Raw genomic sequence first — 21,224 nt, 5'->3', positions numbered from 1 at the left:
TGGCTTCATCTTTACTTTTAAGTAGGTATACATAACAATACCTTGTACAATCATCAATAAAAGTGATGAAGTACTTATTTCCTCCTCTTATGGGAACTAATTTTAGATCACATACATCGGTGTGTATCATGTCAAGGGGCCCGGTTATTCGTTCAACCGATTTAAATGATGATCTTGTTTCTTTAGCTTCAACACATGTTTTACATTTAGTTTTTGAGTTGAAAGTGATAGAAGATATGTAATTTAGTTTAGTCAAACGACGCATTGAATTATAGTTAACATGACCTAAACGACCATGCCACACATTAAAAGACTCAATCAAGTAAGCCGAAGTAGTCGCCTTTTCATTCATATTATTCTTGGTCACAACCATTACATTTAACTTAAACATGTCATTAAGGACATAACACTTAACAACAAACATACCATTCTTAGTTAACACAAACTTATCACTTTCAAAAACTAGACGAAAGCCAAACTTATTCAACAACCATCCAGACACAAGACTCTTGTGCAGATCAGGAATATAAAGCAAGTTGCTTAGAGTGAGCTCCTTTCCCGGAATCCACTTCAAAATCACCTCACCTTCACCCTTGATATATGCTGTAGTTGAGTTCCCCATGTAGAGTTTTTCATCTCTTGCAACCTCCTTAAACTTTCTAAAGAGGGTCTTGTCCGGGCACACATGACGAGTAGCCCCGGTGTCGATCCACCATCCTTTAGGGTGGTTGGACACTAAGTTTACCTCATCCATCATAGCAGTAAGATCAGTGATCAGTGATCATGTTTGCTCTCTCTTTTTTGGGTTTGTTGCAACGATCAACTCGATGACCAACTTCTCCACAATTATAACACTTTCCCTTAAAAACCGAAAGCTTTTTCTTACAGCACCCATTCTAAGCCCAAGATCAAACTTACCCCTTACCTTGCCATACAGTTTGTGATTCTTGTTGCCATTGTACCCCTTGACGATTGACCATGTTCAACCATGTTTGCCTTTGCAGAAACTTCCACTTGAGTTCCCTTTAGTGCCACCTATTATCCTCCTCAATTCGAAGACGGACAACTAAGTACTCAACGGTTATCTCTTTTTCGCTTATGTTTAAGATAATTCTTAAAGTCTACCCAACTTGGAGGCAATTTCTCAATCATGGAAGCCACTTGGAATGCCTCTCTAAAAGTCATTCTTTCAGAAATCATATTGCCAATTAAAATTTGCAAGTCTTGAATTTGACTCATTAAAGTTTTAGAATCAACCATCTTAAAGTCCAAGAACCAGGCTACAACATATTTCTCTATACCCGCGTCTTCGATTTTGTACTTTCGTTCCAAAGTGTCCCATAATTCTTTGGCACTTGGTATTTTTGCAATATACATTATACAATTCATCAACAAGGCCATTCAACACATAGTTGCGGCAAAGATACTCGAAGTGCTTTCAAGCATCAAGACCACTCACGGCTTGAACATCCGCACCCTCCTCTAGTTGAGGGGGGGACTCGGTCAAAAATCTCACAAGGTTCAAAGTGGTTAAGTAAATCATCATCTTTGGTTGCCAACTTTTGAAGTTCACACTAGAAAGTTTTCCTGGTTTTTCAGCATGGTTAGCAATAGTTTGGGCTGCGTGGGTACCAACCAATGGTCCCATGGTGGAAGAAGTTGACCCAATAGTAGTGGATCCCATAGACACGGTAGTGGAGGATACAACAGTACTCTCCATTTCTGAAACAAGTTACAAAACGATTAGGTCTACTAAAGAATTTATTATTATTATTTTTTTACTAAAAACCATACACAAACTTTTACAAAAGTTTGCACCTAATCAGATGCAATTTAAATATAAATGGTCTAACAAAAAAAATATAAGTTAGATGACTTTTGTGGCGGCTTAGAAACTCAGATGTCAAAATTTCATGAGACATAAAAAAATAATACTAACTAAATAGACATACATACATACATACATACATACATACATACATACATACATACATACATACATACATACGTACGTACGTACGTACGTACGTACGTACGTACGTACGTACGTACGTACATACATACATACATACATACATACATACGCAGATGCCTACATATATGGAAACACGCAGACACATAGATGCCAACATACATATTACATATATATACACAATCATATGTGATTGTGAATAGACAATTATGTCCCTGCAAACACATATATAACATACAGTTATGCCCAACAGTTGATTATTTAACACATATAAACACAAAGGCACACCCACATATACATAACACACACAAAGACATAAATACAAGAACACACACACACACACACACACTGTTCCTTAAATATAAGATTGACATTACACTTAGTTCATTGAAAGACATAATTGATATTTATTATAGATTATAAGTCCTAATATATACACAGATACATACATACATACACATAGAAAAATATGCATACACAATACATAAATACATATATAGATGCATACATATAGATGTACGGGTAAAAGAACGTGTTCTAATGCTTAATGTGGTGTATTTTAATTGTTTATATGTATCGAACACGAGTACTTTGATTGGTTTTTTGATTGTAGGTGATCAGAGCCTAAAGAAACCAATTTGGAGCATTTAGGATGGAGTGTAAATGAAGCTAATTATTTATGATATGACAGAGAGTTAAAATACGATGACGTGGCCGCAAACGGGGAGGAAAACAGAGTTGGAATGGAGATTTTTTGAAGAAAACAAAAAATATACGAGCTGGTATTGTAGAAGGTGTAGGCTATGGGCACCGGACCTTTGACTACGAATTTGGCTCATCATGTGTGACCATAAGTCAGTGGATGAAGGGCGATAGCCTATGGGTTCACCGTAAGCTACACCGGATATCTTATTTTTCTTTATTTTCTTCCATATTTAAGGCCCGTTAAACCCTAGGTCGATTATTCTTCATACCCAATCCACCACGACGATTTTGGGGTAATTCTCCACCATCATCATAATCATCTATGTGTTAGTGCATAAAATGTCTATTGCTTAGGTCGTGTGTATAGGTCTTGAGAGTTTAGTGATTTGGAATGGTTGGTTAATGTTGTAAGAAACCCGTTCACAAAAAGAAATAAAACTGAAATTTTAGTAATAGTAATCCAAGAAAAAGAAATGAACCTTACAATATAGAAACCAAATTACAAACATATTAGAAAGAAATAACAAAGCGAGAAACAAGGTGACTGAGGCACGTGTAAAACACGCTTCCCTTAAAACAGATTTTTCGGGCCACCCAGGTGAACCCGTCTGTTTCCCAGGGTACAACAGCCTAAGCAGATTGTAGTGCCGGGATTAGCCTAGCACCTGAACTAAACCTGAAACAAGAGCGCATAAGATGAAAAGGTCAGGAAATTCTTTTGGTTGTGTGTGAGATTGCATGAACATTATTTTTCTCTATCCCAACCGTGGACCTCCATGCTAGTATATATACAGGAGCCATGTGTCAACCAAAATACTTGAGTTAATTCACCATTCATTATATGAGTTAAATGATGATCTTAATGCGACACTTATGGGATTTGAATATCTCAATTAATTTCCTTCAACCGATGGAAATCAAAAGGTCACCGATTTCTCATTCATATAAACTACATTTTTGGAATAATAATTATATTAGTAACTAATACAAATAATTATTTATCTCCAAATATTAAAATTTCCAACAAATGTTCCACACCCAAATTAAACGAGACTGTGAAATGATTTGGCCCAATAAAGATGTTGAAGCAATAGAAGAGGCTCTTGATTTTTCAGATAATGAAGTTTCACACCAACGCCATCAGTTCTTGAAATGTCAATCAATGTATCAGTTGGGGTTGTTAATGAGGATGTTGAGGGAAAAGGTCCATACCTTTTGGAGTATATTGTTGAATTTGTGGACCGAGTTGAAGACAAAGTACCTTTCAAGGAATCAGACACTGAAATAGTCCCAAGTTTTTTCTGATAATCCCTGGTTACATATTCCTCCAATTCATAAAGTTGGGTATGCTGATTTGAACTCGAAAAAGAAGAAGGTGGAGTTAAAGGATATTGGGAAAAATCGTAAAATTGGGCCTGTTTGGGCTCGACGTGTTAACCATCGGGCATAACTGGAAATTCTCAATGGAAATGTGCATTCACACCAACTCGGATTGGTTTGTCAAACATGCTAATCATGAAGGAGGAAGCAGAGCATTGACACCCTAACTACCGAGTGGTTAACACGTCGAGCCCAAACAGGCCCGAATTATGTGGGAAATTCGGTAGGTAAATGTTTCATTAGACCACCATAATCGCCAAATCAGGTAATGTTTCGGCTGAAGACCTTAAAACAAACTTAGCACTGACTGGGAGGCAACTCTACCCTTTGTTTTGTTTTATTTTCTTAATTTTTGGTTTTCTTTTTGCGTGTCACTTTTTGTTTGTGTTTAGTATTCATGGTAAATCCTAAGCGTGGAGAATTTCATAGTGGGTTAGTCAAGATTAGTTGGAGCATATATCGTCACATCATAGTTCAAGGAGTGCGGGTCAAGTTTTCAACAATACTTATCAGTAGGAACCATTTGACACGAGGGATTTGAATCGGGTGCATGTGCCTCTTTCCTTTACTTTGTTTGTTAATTGTTAAAATAGTAAAAGTTCTCAGGTACCACACTCGTTTATTAATTAAAAATATACATTGGAGACAATGTAATGTTAAAGTGTGGGCATACGGGAAAGTATTGGGAAATAGTTTTTGAGAAAAGTGAAAAATGTTATAAATTTCCTAATTTTTTTTTCAAAACAATGGAAAATCAGGAACTGTTTTTCAAAACTAACATATATATATATATATGAGATAATAAAAGATGGAAACACACATAGCTTTTAAAAATGAAAGGACAATTTGGTTGTTGAGTTATTTAAGCTTATAATTGCTTGATTTTAGTGGGAAACATACTCGGGTTTTGTTTGCTTAGCTAAACCCGTGTAAGGACTGGGATGAAAGGTCGGGCCATACTCAAGCCTTTTGTTAGTTTGATCACCAATGATATAATTTTGTAATATATGAGTAGACTATTGAACGATGCTTGGATTGGCTTAACGTTAGAGTATGCTAGATGGCCTGCTATATAAACTAAAATGAAAGTACTTCTAGTTTAAGTGGTTAACGCTTCACAGCGTATGGTTTTATGGTCTTAAATCCTGTATTGATAGGATGCTTCGAGATTCTGAGATTTTGGGTCTTTAGGCAGCTTGTCATCTGGGTTTTTGTATTACCTAACTGGTTTACAAATATTAAATTGAGCTGAAAAGCTAAACCCGCAGTTACTACTTCCAATATAAAGTAAAATCTACATAGCCAATGCAAATTACTTAGTCAAAATAGTGATAAAAAGTCATAAATGATCATTAGGTACTTCTTTGTACGCTTAAACAATTGAGTTGATCACTCCCGCTGTTAGTCATACGTTGGTCTCTCTTGCGCGTTCCATACCTATAATAAGAACCTACCCTATATATATATATATATGAGATAATAAAAGATGGAAGCACACTTAGCTTTTAAAAATGAAAGGACAGTTTGGTTGTTGAGTTATTTAAGCTTATAATTGCTTGCTTTTAGTGGGAAACATCCTAGGGTTTTATTTGCTTAGCTAAACCCATGTAAGGACCGGGATGAAAGGTCGGGCCATACTCAAGCCTTTTGTTAGTTTGATCACCAAAGATATAATTTTCTAATATATGAATAGACTATTGAACGATGCTTGGATTGGCTTAACGTTAGAGTATGCTAGATGGCCTGTTATATAAACTAAAATGAAAGTACTTCTAGTTTAAGTGGTTAACGCTTCACAGCCTATGGTTTTATGGTCTTAAATCCTGTATTGATAGGATAATTCGGGATTCTGAGATTTTGGGTCTTTAGGCAGCTTGTCATCTGGGTTTTGTATTACTTAACTGGTTTACAAATACTAAATTGAGCTGAAAAGCTAAACCCGCAGTTACTACTTCCAATATAAAGTAAAATCTACATAGCCAATGCAAATTACTTAGTCAAAATAGTGATAAAAAGTCAAAAATGATCATTAGGTACTTCTTTGTACACTTAAACAATTGAGTTGATCACTCCCGCTGTTTGTCATACGTTGGTCTCTCTTGCGCGTTCCATACCAATAATAAGAACCTACCTGAGATTTAACGTATGTAAACCCTACATATTAAATCATGCATATTCACATGGGATGATGCGCTCTAGGGTGTTGCTTGATAATAGGGGTATGTCATGTAGTGGGGATCGTTTGCTAGGTAGTTACTTAATTGTACCTTAACTGTATCAAATGGCCATTCTGGTAGACTTGATGCTTGAGTTTAGGTGGACAACAATATCTTTGATTGTCTTAGCTATTACATATGGGCTTTTAAATTGTACACTTTGTTGTGCAAAATTTTGATCAGTAAATTTAAAGGTTTAAGTCAAGTTGGGGTAGTCTAGATCGGTAAAATTATAATGATGCGTGGTAAGCCAGCTTCAGGGCTTTGTACGGTGGGTCCCATTTAATCATATGAACTAATGAATTTATCCCACCTTATTTTTCCCGGTAAGTATTAGGGCATGGGTTTAGTTGGACAAAAATATTGGTGATCGTAGTTTTAGTGTTATATGTGATTAATTAAGTAACCTAAATGTTTTGGAAACTAGATTCTGATTATAATTCTAATGTAAATATTTTATGGGACGAAAAGGATAAATGTGGGGATGTGATATATGGGTAAAATAACATGTTCTAAGTGCTTAATGTGGTGTGTTTAATTGTTTAAATGTATCGAACACGAGTACTTTGATTGGTTTTATGATTCTAGGTGATCGGAGCTTAAAGAAACCAATTTAGAGCATTTAGGATGGATTGGAATGAGAGTAATAATTTATGATATGAAAGATAGTTGAAATACGAAAACGTGTCCATAAACGGGAAGGAAAACGGATTTGAAATGAAGATTTTTTAAAGAAAATGAAAATTATACGAGCTAGTACTGTAGCAGGTGTAGGCTACGGGTACCAGATCGTAGCCTACGACTTTGGATCATCATGTGTGACTGTAAGGCAGTGGATGAAGGCCGTAGCCTACGACTTCGTCGTAAGTTACGGTTCCAGTCGTAGGCTACGGCTGGGTCTGACGGATATCTTATTTTTATTTAAACCCTAGGTCAATTATTATTCTTACCCTACCCACCAAGGACGATTTTGGGGTAATTATCCACCATCATAACACCTTCCAATCATCATAGTCATTCATGCTTTCATCCTTCCGACCAAGAATCGAGACATCCATGATCAAGATGCAAGGCTAGATCGTTCGTGACCATATGGGAGTAGGGTTTTGTTTGTGGTTAGACTTTTTGGTATTTTGAACCTAAATTTTGAATTTGGATTTGGTTAATCATTCGGTTAGTTGAATCTTTGCATTTGTTTGTGTGCTTAAATAGTTTTTCGTAATTGAATGCTTAAGATTGTATCAGTTAATTGGTTTGAGGTCATCAAAATTTAGGATTGAGTTCTTATCATCATTGACCCATTTATCATTAACCACAACACTGATTTCATTAATCAAATCCTAAAACTGGTAATCAATTAGAGCCAAATATTTAGTCTTTTGCTTATTGATTCAAACAAAAAGATTTCCAAATTGGTTTAATTACTTGTCTAACTTGCTTCACAACGTAAAACCTGGAGATTGGTTATTTCGTCATAATTGTTTACAAATCAAAGTAACAGTGTTTTCACTTAACAAATCTTCCAAACCGCTTGACATCGTCTGTCCACTTAGTTTAAAATTTTATAAATTATGAGTTTGATTAGCACTTAATTGTACTAGTTATAAGTATTTAAGTTTAATAAATACTTGTTTTTGATTAGAGCATCACATCTACATCATATATACAAATACACAGACACACATACACATACACACAAATACATACATATATTCACATACCACACACATGCAGATGCAAATGCATACACATGCACACATAGTAATGTGAAATGAAATTTATGTCCTTGCACAAATACTTACTAATTGTTCATATAAATTAATTCTAAATAAACACTGGCTTATACATACTGTGTGTATGTATAACTAAGTGTTTTATACTACAACAGTCAAACAGATCATTCAGATTCAAAACCATTAACCATTGACCTATACGATACATACATACCTCATTGTCATTCAAGCCATTGCAATCATATATACATCATAAAGTAGCTTAACATTAATACCAAAAACATATATTTACATAATTACTAGTTAACAGAATTCCAAATTACTTGTTAACATAATACAAAACACCTAATTAGTAGTTAATAAGTTTTTATAATACCTATATACAAATACTTAGTTAAAAAAATTAAAAAAACTTGAGATTATTTAAAAGCTACTCTAATTGATCAAGGCCTCCTGCAATAAAGTGGATGGTATAGATCCGGTTTGGCTATGGCTTAATAAACGTAACCAAATCCACCTTAAATTTGGTCTAGGAGGCGTTAACCCAGACCGCCGCTACAAAATGATAAACGAAACTAGTTTATCGGCGACTAATAATCGGAGTATTCTATTAACAACTTTGAATTCAAGAATCAACCAACATTTACAAAAATGACAGTCACATGAGAGAGCGCCGGTGTCCACAAACATGTCTGGTATTCATGCCATTGAGTTGATGATGATGATGATCAACGTCGGAGACAGAGCAGAAGATGGTGGTCACGGTGGATGACAGTTAGGGTTGTAAACTGTTAACGAGGGGCGAGGTTGTTAATATCTACGTGGGAGGGGTTATTGACCACCGATTTACCCTTCAGTTTAACAGAAATCATTAACGAATAATTAATGGAAAACCCAATTGCAAAAAAAGACCACCACGGGGACCACAATTGTGAAAAAACCACCACGGGGTTGAAAGTTGCGTTTTGCCACAAGAACCATAACTGCAATTAAGTCTTATGTATATATATATATGGGTGGCATGCAATAACATAAAACTAGAGTATTCAATGACATTTATACATGAGAAGTAGAGAAATTATGATACATTTAGCTTGTTATCATGATGAACAACCGGCTTTTGTAATTATGATGTTATTTACTTGACGACACACTTTTTGTCCATTAACATAACGCAATTCTTTCGTTAGACTATAATATAATTTACAGGCTCGTCGCTTGTCGATTATCAATTGTCATCATCGATTTATGAGTTGTGTCGATGAAAAAAAATCAAAAAGATCACTTAACCATTAAATTTACCTTGATAATGACACTCACAATTTTAGATGAATTCCATATTTTTGCATGAAATTTTGAAGACGTCCCCTCCAAAAACGCTCAGAGGCAATAACACCCTTAAATGTTGTAGGCTAAAAAATGAGATATGATGACCATGTTCTAAGTTTTAACTAGTTTGATATTTACAAATGACTTTTGACCTAGTGGTACCAAGATGTTGGCTAAAGTTTTGCTTTTACAACATGTGAGAGTTCAAGTTTCATGGTTGTTGAGTAAATGTGTAATTTAGGAGTACTATTAAAGAGTATATGATTTGATATTTCATATTTTCTAACTAGTTTAATATTTAATTAGAACATTTTTGAAACTTGGTTACTATTTTACAAAGTTGTGTTTAGATAGAATTACAAATTTTGTCATTTAAACATAGTCAATTTATGGATCAAGTCCTTTAAAAATTTTACTTTCACCCGCGGTCCTTTATATGACAATATGTCTCACTTTTTGTCTTTTAACTTAACGGTCATCCAAAAGGTCCGTCAAGTCATCACATGTGCCATGCATGTGAGGGAAAAACGGTAATTTTCACCTATTATTATTGTTGTTATTAAATACAAAATAGTAGGTTAGGCCCCCCATTTTCATCTTCATCAAAATCTCATCACCCATCACACCACAATAATCATCTTTCATCAGAACCCACTTCTTTCTCATTAACTCTAAACACCTCTAACCTCCATTATCACCACCACCCACCTCCACCTCCATTGCTATATTGATAAAAATCCTAATAAACCAACACCACCACCATCTGATAATGTGACGATGGTACTCCATGGCCTAAAACGTGATTCCATCCAAACCGGTGAAAATCAAGTGGCGTCAAACAGTTCAGTGAGCTATGAGGTTGCTTGTGAAGTTCCCAGCTAAATAAGTGGTAAGAAACGGTGGTTTATTGTGGCGGCGGCTAGGGTTCCGAAACAATTTTGATCGACATCAAAAGCATTTCGTTATGGTGGCTGGTTTTCGGCAACCGCATACAACAGATCCAACCACAACAGCAACAGATCCAACCACAACGGCAACAGTGGCCTGGCATCGGTCGCCGACAACGATGTTTGTTGGAAAGTAATTGTTATTATCAGTTGGCCATATTGGTGTATGTGGGATAATGGATGCATGTGATTCTCTTGAATAAGTCTAGTCCTTCACGTGGAGCTTTGTTATTTTGTTATTTCTCCTTTTAGTAGGTCAAAGTAGTTTGCTTATTTATCTCTTGTTTTAGTTTTGTACCGTTAGTTTGTTACTCTGGTTCATGTATTATAGCTTCTTGGCATTTTAGTGAAGTTAAGCTTTTGGCTATTCTCTGAGCATACCATTTATTTCACGTTATATCAATTGGCATCAGAGCGAAAATTATCAAAATCTTCAAGAAGTAAGCAAAAAAAATGATCGATGGCTGCAAATGAAGAACACATGAAAGTTCCGGTGTTCGATGGTCACTAATAAAACTTGAGTGAGATGATGGAGAACCTGCTGCGTGCAAAGGGGTTACGGAAGCTCATCGATCTGGGTATAAAAGAACCGGCAGTTGGCATCGCCGTGAGTGATGCACAGAAGAAGAAACTAGAATAACTCCATTTGGTCGATCTACAAGTGAAACATTACCCCTATCAAGCTACCGATAGGGTAACGTTTTAGAAAATACTTGATTGATCATCGTCGAAGAATATATGGAACTCGATAAAGAAAAGGTTTGCCGGTAACGAGCAAGTGAAAAGATCCATGTTACAAAAATTAAAAAGTGATTTCGAAATTTTGGAGATTAAAAATGGTGAGACCATACCCGAGTACTTTGGTAGGGTCTTGACCATTACAAATCAAATGAGAAGCAACGGTGAGGAGATGACCGACACGAAGATTGTGGAGAAGATTCTCATAAATTTTCTGAAAAATACATGTACATTGTAGTCTCCATTGAAGAATCGAACAATGTGGAAGAAATGACCGTTGAAAAGTTGCAAAGTTATCTTATATTGCATGCGCAAAAGTTCAGAAAGGTTGATAAAGAAGATGAACATGTACTCAAGATAGATGAAAGTGAAGGATCGAGTGGCGGTCGTGGTCGTGGAAGAGGAAGGTTCGTTTTAAGAGGAAGAGGACGTGTTCGTGGTAAATCATCATTCAACAAGGAGACCATCGATGCTATAGATGTTGCAAACTCGGACATTTCTCTTATGAGTGTCCGAGTATGGAGGAAAATGAGGAAAACTACGCTGGTTTCAATGAATATGAAGATGTTATGTTCATGGGTGAATCGGAAATAGAAGAGCATGTGTTAATGGCTCTTACCAATGATGATGGAAGAAATCCTCTTTGGTTCTTGGATTCCAGGTGATTTAACCATATGTGTGGGATCAAAGAAAAGTTCATTACTTTTGATCCAAATTTATCGACCACGGTAAGGTTAGGTAACAACACCCGAATGAATGTAGGTGGTAAAGGAAATGTGAAGTTGAGGATCGAAGGAACTAACTTTATAGTTCAAGATGTGTACTATGTGGCTGAGTTAAAGAATTCTTTGCTAAATGTGGGGCAACTTCAACAGAAGGGACTATCCTTCTTGTTTAAATCAAACACTTGCAAATTCTATCAAGAAGAAAAGGGTCTTTTGTTTGTAAGCAAGATGAGTGCAAATAGGATGTTGCCTATTTGTGAAGATGTTAATGGTTGAGTTGTTGATCAAAGGTTAGAAATGTGCAATTATATAAAGGATGAAAGCATGGGAAAACTATGGCATGAAAGGTTGGGCCACATAAGTCAAACTAGCATGGGGACACTTCAACAAAAAGGAATGGTTAGGGGTTTACCTACTTTTATTGTTAAAAAGGCAGTGTGCAGGGAGTGTTTAATTGGAAAACAAACAAGAGAAAGTATTCCAAAGAAAAGTAGATGGCCTACATTTGTGGGCCCATAACACCCCATTCCAATTAAGGTAATAAATACATGATAAGCTTTATAGATGATTTTAGTAGAAAGGGATGAGTCTATTTTCTAAAAGAAAAATCACAAGCCTTGGAAAGTTTTAAAGAGTTCAAAGCTAGAGTTGAAAAGGAAACGAGTCAGGATGTTAAGGCTCTTAGAACGGATAGAGGTGGTGAATACCTATCTCTCGGTTTTATCAAGTTTTGCAAAGAACATGGTATAAGGAGACAGTTAAAAACAAGATATACTCCACAGCAAAACGGGATAGCCGAGAGGAAAAACAGAACTGTCATCGGAATGATTATTATGCTGCTGGCTTCAAAACACGTACCAAAAGTGTTTTGTGATGAAGCCGCTCTTTGGTGCTTTTATGTGTTAAATCTATGCCCGATTAAGGCTTTATCTCATACCACTCCCGAGGAAACATGGTGTGGGAGAAAGCCTACAGTAGAACATTTACGTGTGTGGGGTTGTTTGGCACACATGCATGTCCCGAAAGAAAGAAGGGTGAAACTTGATGATAGAAGTTTTAATCGTGTTTTAACCGGGTTGACCGAAGAATCAAAAGGCTATAGGTTGATTGATTCGACAAATATGAAGGTTATAGTAAGTAACGATGTTGTGTTTGAGGAGGATAAAGAGTGGGTTTGGAGTGAAACTGAAGAGAAAGCAGAAGAACATGGTGAAATTAGTTGGGGAAACTATGTCTTTGATTTGGTTCAAGAGTTAGATGAGAATGATGAGGAGGAACCAACATGGGTTAAAGATGAAACATGAGACTATGGTTCAGATGGTGTTACGATTCAACGGGAAACGAGAGAAAGAAAGCCACCATGACACTTTGATGACTATGTAGATAGAAGTGAGTTTGATTCAGATAATGAGGAAGAAGAGGTGAACGCAATGGAGATAGTTGATCAAGAACCAATTTCTTTTGAGGAGGTTGTAAGGATGGAGAAATGAAAGAAGGCCATGGATGTTGAGATTGAAGCAACCGAAAAGAATGAAACTTGGCATCTCATTGAATTGCCAAAAGAAGTTGAACGAGAAGGGTGAGGTTGAGAAATATAAAGCTCGATTAGTAGCGAAAGGGTGTGGTCAATAATACGGTATTGATTACATGGAGGTTTTCGCTCCGGTAGCAAGAATGGATACGATAAGACTAATGATAGCCATTCCGGCTCAAAGAGGATGGAAGTTATTCCAAATGGACGTCAAGTCGGCGTTCTAGCATGGGAAATCGGAAGAAGACGTTTACGTGAAACAACCTATGGGTTATGTCGTGAAGGGAAGTGAAGAAAAAGTGTATAAACTCATTAAGGCTTTGTACGGTTTGAAACAAGCTCCTCGAGCTTGGTTCAATAGGATTGAGGCCTATTTTTTTTATCAAGGTTTCGAGAAAAGTAAAGCCGAAAGCACGTTGTTTATCAAACGAGGAAGAAGAGATGAAGTGATATATGTTAACGTATATGTCGATGATCTCATATTCACCGGAAATGATGATGATATGAATTCAAGATGACAGATTTGGGGAAAATGAGATACTTTTTTTGGGTATTGAGGTTTTTCAAACCAGCCACAACATTCACCTTTCTCAAGGGACTTATGCTACAAAGATGTTAAGCTGTTTCGATATGTTAGAATCCATTGTCGTGAAGGATCCGATAGTTCCGGGAAAAAAGTTGAAGAATGATGAAGGTGAGGAGGTCGATGTAATCTTCTTCAAACAAATGGTGGGAAGTCTCATGTATATTACTAACACAAGGCCCGATCTATAGTATGTGGTAAGCTTGATTAGTAAATTCATGTCAAAGCCTATGATGGAACATTACAATGTTGCAAAAAGAATTATGATGTACATACAAGGAACTGTTGATTTTGGGGTGTGGTACAAGAAGGGTGGAAAAGGTGAAATGGTCGTATATGCCGATAGTGACTACGCGGAAGATCTTAATAACAGAAAGAGGACTTCGGGCTATGTGATTTTTTGGGATGGAGTTGTTGTTACATGGTCATCTAAGAAACAAAGTATCATTGCACTCTCATCCACGGAAGCCGAGTACGTTGCTGCAGCCGCCTGTGCGTGTCAAGTTTTATGGGTTCGAGAAGTGTTGAGTGAATTCGGTATTAAGTTTGATGCAACAACTGAGATTAAATGTGATAACACTTCGGCTATTAAGTTTTCTAAGAATCCCGCTTTTCATAGCAAATGCAAACATATCGATGCTCGATACCATTTTCTTAGAGATTTGGTGAAAGATGGTAATATAAACTTAGAGTATTGTGGAACCAAAGATCAAGTGGCAGATGTTCTTACAAAGTCTTTGCACAGGGAAGTATTCATGAAGCTAAGAGGCAGATTGGGTGTGTGTTCTTTAAAAGGCAAACAAGGCATTGAGTAAGTCTAGTTTGAGGAAGGGTTTGTTGGAAAGTAATTGTTATTAACAGTTGGTCATATTGGTGCATGTGGGATAATGGATGCATGGTATGCTCTTGAATAAGTCAAGTCCTTCACATGGGGCTGTATTATTTAGTTATTTCTCCTTTTCAGTAGGTCAAAGTAGTTTGCTTATTTATCTCTTGTTTTAGTTTTGTACCGTTAGTTTGTTTCTCTGGTTCATGTATTTATAGCTTCTTGGCATTTTAGTGAAGTTAAGCTTTTGGCTATTCTCTGAGCATACCATTGAATAAGTCAAGTCCTTCACATGGGGCTGTATTATTTAGTTATTTCTCCTTTTCAGTAGGTCAAAGTAGTTTGCTTATTTATCTCTTGTTTTAGTTTTGTACCGTTAGTTTGTTTCTCTAGTTCATGTATTTATAGCTTCTTGGCATTTTAGTGAAGTTAAGCTTTTGGCTATTCTCTGAGCATACCATTGATTTCACTTTAAATCAACGTTGGTGCTTTGAAGATGGCAAGGAGGTTGCTGATGGTGATGGTTGGCGGCGGCAGAAACATTTCGCGGGATTGAAGAGGGTGGTGTATTGATTAGCGATTGCTGGTTGCCGGAAAATCAAGGGTTATGGTGATGATACTAGTGGAGAAGGTTAATTTCTAGTCGAAAAGAGAGTAGCTAAAACACTGCGGGTGGTGAACAGGTTTTTGCCTGCAAGGGTGGCCGGTGATGGAAGTTTTCCGGCAATATATGTGGTTGTCGGGATTTTGGCTAGTGTAAAAATGAGGGAAATTTTTTTTAATTTGATATAGAAGTTATTAGAAGAAAAGTAGAAAGAAATAAACAAATAAGTATGGTTTAAAAAATTAGTTAAATTACCTTAGGTCGTGTTTGTTTCACGAAAGTGGTAGGAATTCGACGGAATGGGATTTTTAAAACTCACGAGACTGTGTGTCCGTTTCAATAAAGGAAGGAATTGAAATGGAAACTAAATCCTATCAAATCCCACATTTCATGGGATTTCAAAATCTACCTTTTTGAAAGGAATTGAAAGGAAGGTTCAAAAAAACTCATGAATTTTGAAACAGTAATGCCTTTTTTCTTCACGCCTCATCTTCTGTTTGTCGTCTACACCACCTTCGTCCTCCCCGGCCACCGTGCTACACCACTGGCGTCCTCCTTCGTTGCCGTGCTACACCACCGGCGGTCTCCTCCACCGTCACGCTCAAGGTTTGTTATCTGTTTTTTTCTTTTTTGTGCAACCAAATATGATTAATTGAACACAAAGTTTTTTTCTTCATTTACTGATACTCGAATGGTAGATTCTGGTAGATCAATTGCTTTAAATCATAATCTGTAGTATTGAATATTTTGACTTTAATTTACAAGCATAAAAGCATAAATATTTGTCTTTTTATTATTATTTAAGAATTTTTTTTATTATTTCAGATTTGTTTATATATATTTTTTGATTTTTTTATTATTATTATTTTTTTTATATTTTTAGATTTTTTTATTTATATGTTTGTTGATCAAAGGGAGACAAGGAGAATAGAGAAATTCTAATTTCATCAATAAGTTTACCAACCAAACACATGATGGGATTTTCAAACATTATAATTCAAATTTCAATTCCTTTAAAAAAAATTCCGTGAAACGAACGCACCCTAAGACTTTGGATGGGGTTAAGTGTAAAGGACTAAAACCGAGACACTTTGTCATTTATAAAGAAAACGAATGAAACCAAACTTTTGAAAGGACTTGACTCATAAACTAACTATATTTAAATGGCAAAATTTATAATTTTGTCTTGTTTTTATTAATTTTCTCGAAAGAATATTTATGGTACAACGTTCTTTATTTATTTTAATTTTTGATATATAATATTTAAAATTAAAATATTATATCTATCTATTTTAATAAAAGACTACTATTCTTGCCACTTGTCAATCTCATAGCCTTTCTCACTTTTTTTTCAACCAATTTCAATATATGACCCTTATCTTTTATGTCATTTCAATATGAAATTCAAGTTTATTTTTATTAAATGTAAATTCTAACCGATTCATTTTTATATCTTGGTGTTTAATATTAAATAATTAAAGTTGAATATTTATAATTATAATCATATGTATAATAGTTTACTATATGAACCATCGGTCATTTATTTATATGATTTTTTTTGTGTAGTATAAAGAGTTTTAGCAATAAGAAAATCAATATTTAGTTTCAATATTTTTCCATAACTCAAACCAAAATGCTTTAAAACATATATTTTATGACTTGATTTTTAATTTTTTATAATTTAAATATACTTAATTTAATATGCCTTATAAAAAAATTATTTAATTAAAAGCATTCAAAATTTTAAACAAAAGAATTGGTTTCAGTCTCATTCCACTACTTTCTCTTTCAAAATATCATTTGGGAAATTGAAACCTAAAATGCTAATTTCTTCACTTATTTACATAATTTCAGTATTATATTAATTTTTTAATTTTATTTTTGTACAAATACAATGAATTGGGGTAATGTTAGTGTTACATGTTGGTTAGTACATAATTAAAATGTTTTTTATGGTTTATATTCAAAATAATAAAGTTATACACAAAAATTTTGAAAAAAATATGGTTATAACATTTATTATTAAAATACTTTATAAAGATTTATTAAGATTTACACATTATTTAAATTTAACTCGGTAGAAATATTTATTACCTTTATTTTTATTATTTATTATTTGTAACTTAATCATGTTTCTCATTGTATTTCATTATATTCCATTTTCACATTAACTTAAAAGAAATAGTTAATTCGGTTAAAAGTCATTTACCATGCTTTCATAAAATTTGAAATCTTTGCTTCTTCTTTTTTTTTCTATAAGTTGTTAATATATATACACACACACACACATACAAATATATATATATATACACAAATATACATATAATACCGATTAATTAAATATCCAAACAACTTCCCATAATATTAACTAATAACGCGGGATTAGGATTCAAAATTAAAACATTCCTTATCCAATACTTTCAGCTAGGGTTTTCTTCCGGTTTCGGGTTTGTTTCTTCATGTTTCAAAATTTTAAATTCAGACACCAAACCCAACCCAAATCTCTCACGCTTCCTTTGATTTCTTATAATTTGCGTTCGGATTTTTTAAGGTTGGGTTAATCTTGGTTGGTTCAAGTATTTTAGGAAAAAAAAACTATATTGTTAAATTTAAATGTAGCATATTCTTCTTTTCTTGTAATGTAAATAAACCAATAACAAATCAAAAATAAACCGATAAAACATCCTAAAAAGAGAAAAATTTAACAAGGTTCAAACATGATAAACAAGACCGACATAATCGTCTTCAGTATGTTGTGATAGGGTGTTGGATTGTAGTTGTTTTTAGTTATAAACTGAAACATTAGTGAACGGGAAACAATCGATTCATAATATGTGAAATGAGAACAGATTTGGACTAAATTCTGATAACGTCAGCAGCTCTGTGACAACCCTACTTTCAACTATTATAAATAAGAATCACTACATTCACTTTATGCAACTTTACATCTTCTAATATTCTGCTAACTCAGAATAATCACTATTATTTGAACATGGATTAGTATGTCTTTGTCATTTTACTGGAAATTATATTAATATAAAATGAAACAAATCATTTTGTTATATTTTTATTTTTGATTTATTTGTTTCTTGATTATAAAATTGTTAATTGTAAAATATAAATCAATTAAAAAGTTTGTTATTCACAGAATACTAATGACAACAAAATTTTTCATGATAAATCAATTTCAATATCTAACGATTTTAAGGATGATTATATCATCAAAGTTCAGGTAATATGGTTTTTGGGATATTCATGTTTTTGTTTTTTTGGATAAACATGAGCAGATGTTCTCAAATGACATCATATTAATTGATTAAAATGTATAATATTTTATGTGTATGAATATTTTTTATTAGTTTCAAGGATATATTATCGTTTATCTAGAGTTAGTATGTACTTGAAGAACCTTTTCTCGTCACACGAACAACCATATGTGGCTATATCAAGAGTTATAACGAGACCTATATGTTACCTTATCAAGAGTTATAAGCAGACACGGACTAAAGCTTTTGATTTCTGATAAACAATGTATACCTACTAATACAATCACAAATGTAGTGTACAAGGAAATTTTTACTTATTTATAACATATTTGTGTAATCTTAGTTATGTAATTTATGTAATTGTAATGTAAATTGTAATTGTATTAACAACTAGCAGAACTACTGCGTGTTGCGGCGGAAGTGTGGTTGGTATTGACTCAGTTGATTTCATTGGCATAGTATTTTCATTCATGGCAGATCGGATCGATCTGAAAGCGGGGTTCTAAACGGGACCGTTCGTTTGATTTGGATGTTCGTTCGCATCCACTTGTTATCGAATGACAATGATATTATAGTGTATGATGCTGGTGGTATATATAGGATATGAAACGGTGGGGGAAAGTGAAGGTGACGGTTAAAGGAGACGCGCCGGAAGTTGAAAATTACGATGGTATTGATTAATTGTGACACTTACAATACTAAAATATGATAACCGTTGTCATTATGTTTAATGTAAGATTTAAAACAATATAATGACCGCCATTATATTATTTTATTTATTAATAAACGTGGTAGTTTCAATCTAACTATTTAAGAGATAGAATTTGTGTAAAATAAAAAAATATATAGATCTGCAGCGGTTATTTGTTTTAGAGAAAATTCCAATTTGCCTCCCTGTGATATATCGGCGGGAGATGGATTAGCCCCTGAAAACTAATTTGCGCATTTTGTGCACCTGTATTTCTCCGACGGGTTTTTCTGACTCCTGCCGTTAGTTGACTTACCGTTGACTTAGTAAAGTTACCATTATGCCCTTTTATTATTATAATATACCCATATCTTCAAGGTTTGCTAAGTGTAACAACAAATCTTCATCATCTACCCAGATTCTTCAACCCAGATCTTCACCATCACCATACTCACTCAAACCCAGATCTTCATCATCATCATCATACAACACCAAACCTAGGTCTTCAACCCAGATCTTCACCATCGTCATACTCATTCAAACCCAGATCTTCATCATCATCATCATCATACAACACCAAACCTAGATCTTCATCACCATGATACCCACACCACCACCAACGTATCCTCTTCACCTACCCGGAAACCCTAAACCCATAATCCCCAAACCCTAAAACATAATTCCGACGAAGGTGACCGCCGAAAAATCAAATCGGGTTTGAATTTGGACGGAGGTGACCCAGAAACCCTAGCCGCCGCCACCACCACCGTCTTCCTGTTGCTGGAACCCTAGCCGCTGCCACCACCACCACCGTCTTCCTTTTGCCGGAACCCTAGCCGCTGCCACCACCACCACCGTCTTCCTTTTGCCGGAACCCTAGCCGCTGCCACCACCACCACCGTCTTCCTTTTGCCGGAACCCTAGCCGCTGCCACCACCACCACCGTCTTCCTTTTGCCGGAACCCTAGCCGCTGCCACCACTACCATCTTCATCCGGTAACAGTTCATGCTGGCGGTAACCCTAGTTGGCACCACCATCGTCGTCGTCCTGTTGCTGGAAAAATGAATCGGTCTCCTACACCACCATGGAGCCATCGCCGCCACACATCTCTCTCTCTAGCCGCCACCACCACCACCGTCTTCCTAATTTCTTCAATTTACAATCTTGATTTCAAAATCTTGAAACCCTAAACTCACTAGTTGGAAAGGGCTGAAAGTTTGATTAGTTTCTAAGTGGTTTATGTTATGAATATGAGGATGATAATGAGATTCAGATGAAAAAAGGAATTGTTATGGATGGATATAGAGTTTATGTTGCTGTTGGTATGATTAAGATGAGGGTGATATGGATATGAGGACATGAGGATGATTATGAATGATGATGATGATGATAAGATTATGATTATTATTATTATTATTATTATTATTATTATTATTATTATTATTATTATTACGAGATGATTACCAAAATGCCCTTGGCATCCGTCAGTCAACTAACGGAAAGGAGTCAGAAAAACCCGCCGGAGAAATACAGGTGCACAAATTACGCAAATTAGTTTTCAGGGGCTAATCAATCTCCCGCCGATATATCACATGGAGGCAAATTGGAATTTTCCCTTTTGTTTTATTATTTGTTTTATTCTATAACAATTAGATATAATAAAAAAATTTATAAAACTAAACATTTTGAAACTATATGCAGCGACCCTTTGTTTTATTCTATAACAATTAAATAAACAAAAAATAAAAGGAAACTAAACATTTTGACATCAATTTTAAAAATAGTATAGATAATGACATCAATTTTAAATGTAGTATAGATAATATATGATTATCTATTGTAATTATAAGGAATATTGGATTTTAATAATCTCTGCTAAATTGTATTGGCCGATAATAATCCCTATTCGTTTTATCGCCACTAGCGGACCCAAATTCAAAAAACTTGGCCCTCAATGGTCCCCCATTAAAAATGACTTAA

At 34.9% G+C, this 21,224-nt stretch overlaps 1 protein-coding gene across 1 annotated transcript; it reads left to right on the top strand.

Annotated features, from left to right (window-relative positions):
- Window positions 1–11,245: 11,245 nt before the first annotated feature.
- LOC143624177 (uncharacterized) lies at window positions 11,246–12,021 on the top strand. The gene is made up of 3 exons (XM_077094900.1): window positions 11,246–11,427; window positions 11,538–11,681; window positions 11,754–12,021. Exons 1-3 carry the CDS (start codon window positions 11,246–11,248, stop codon window positions 12,019–12,021), a joined length of 594 nt encoding a protein of 197 aa, XP_076951015.1.
- Window positions 12,022–21,224: the final 9,203 nt, after the last annotated feature.

Source organism: Bidens hawaiensis, unplaced genomic scaffold, assembly GCF_021521415.1.
Source record: "Bidens hawaiensis isolate Kalapana, Puna unplaced genomic scaffold, B.hawaiensis_p1.1 tig00003698_1, whole genome shotgun sequence".
In the NCBI taxonomy this organism is placed as follows: Eukaryota; Viridiplantae; Streptophyta; class Magnoliopsida; order Asterales; family Asteraceae; genus Bidens; species Bidens hawaiensis.
This window is presented reverse-complemented; position numbering and strand designations above follow the sequence as displayed.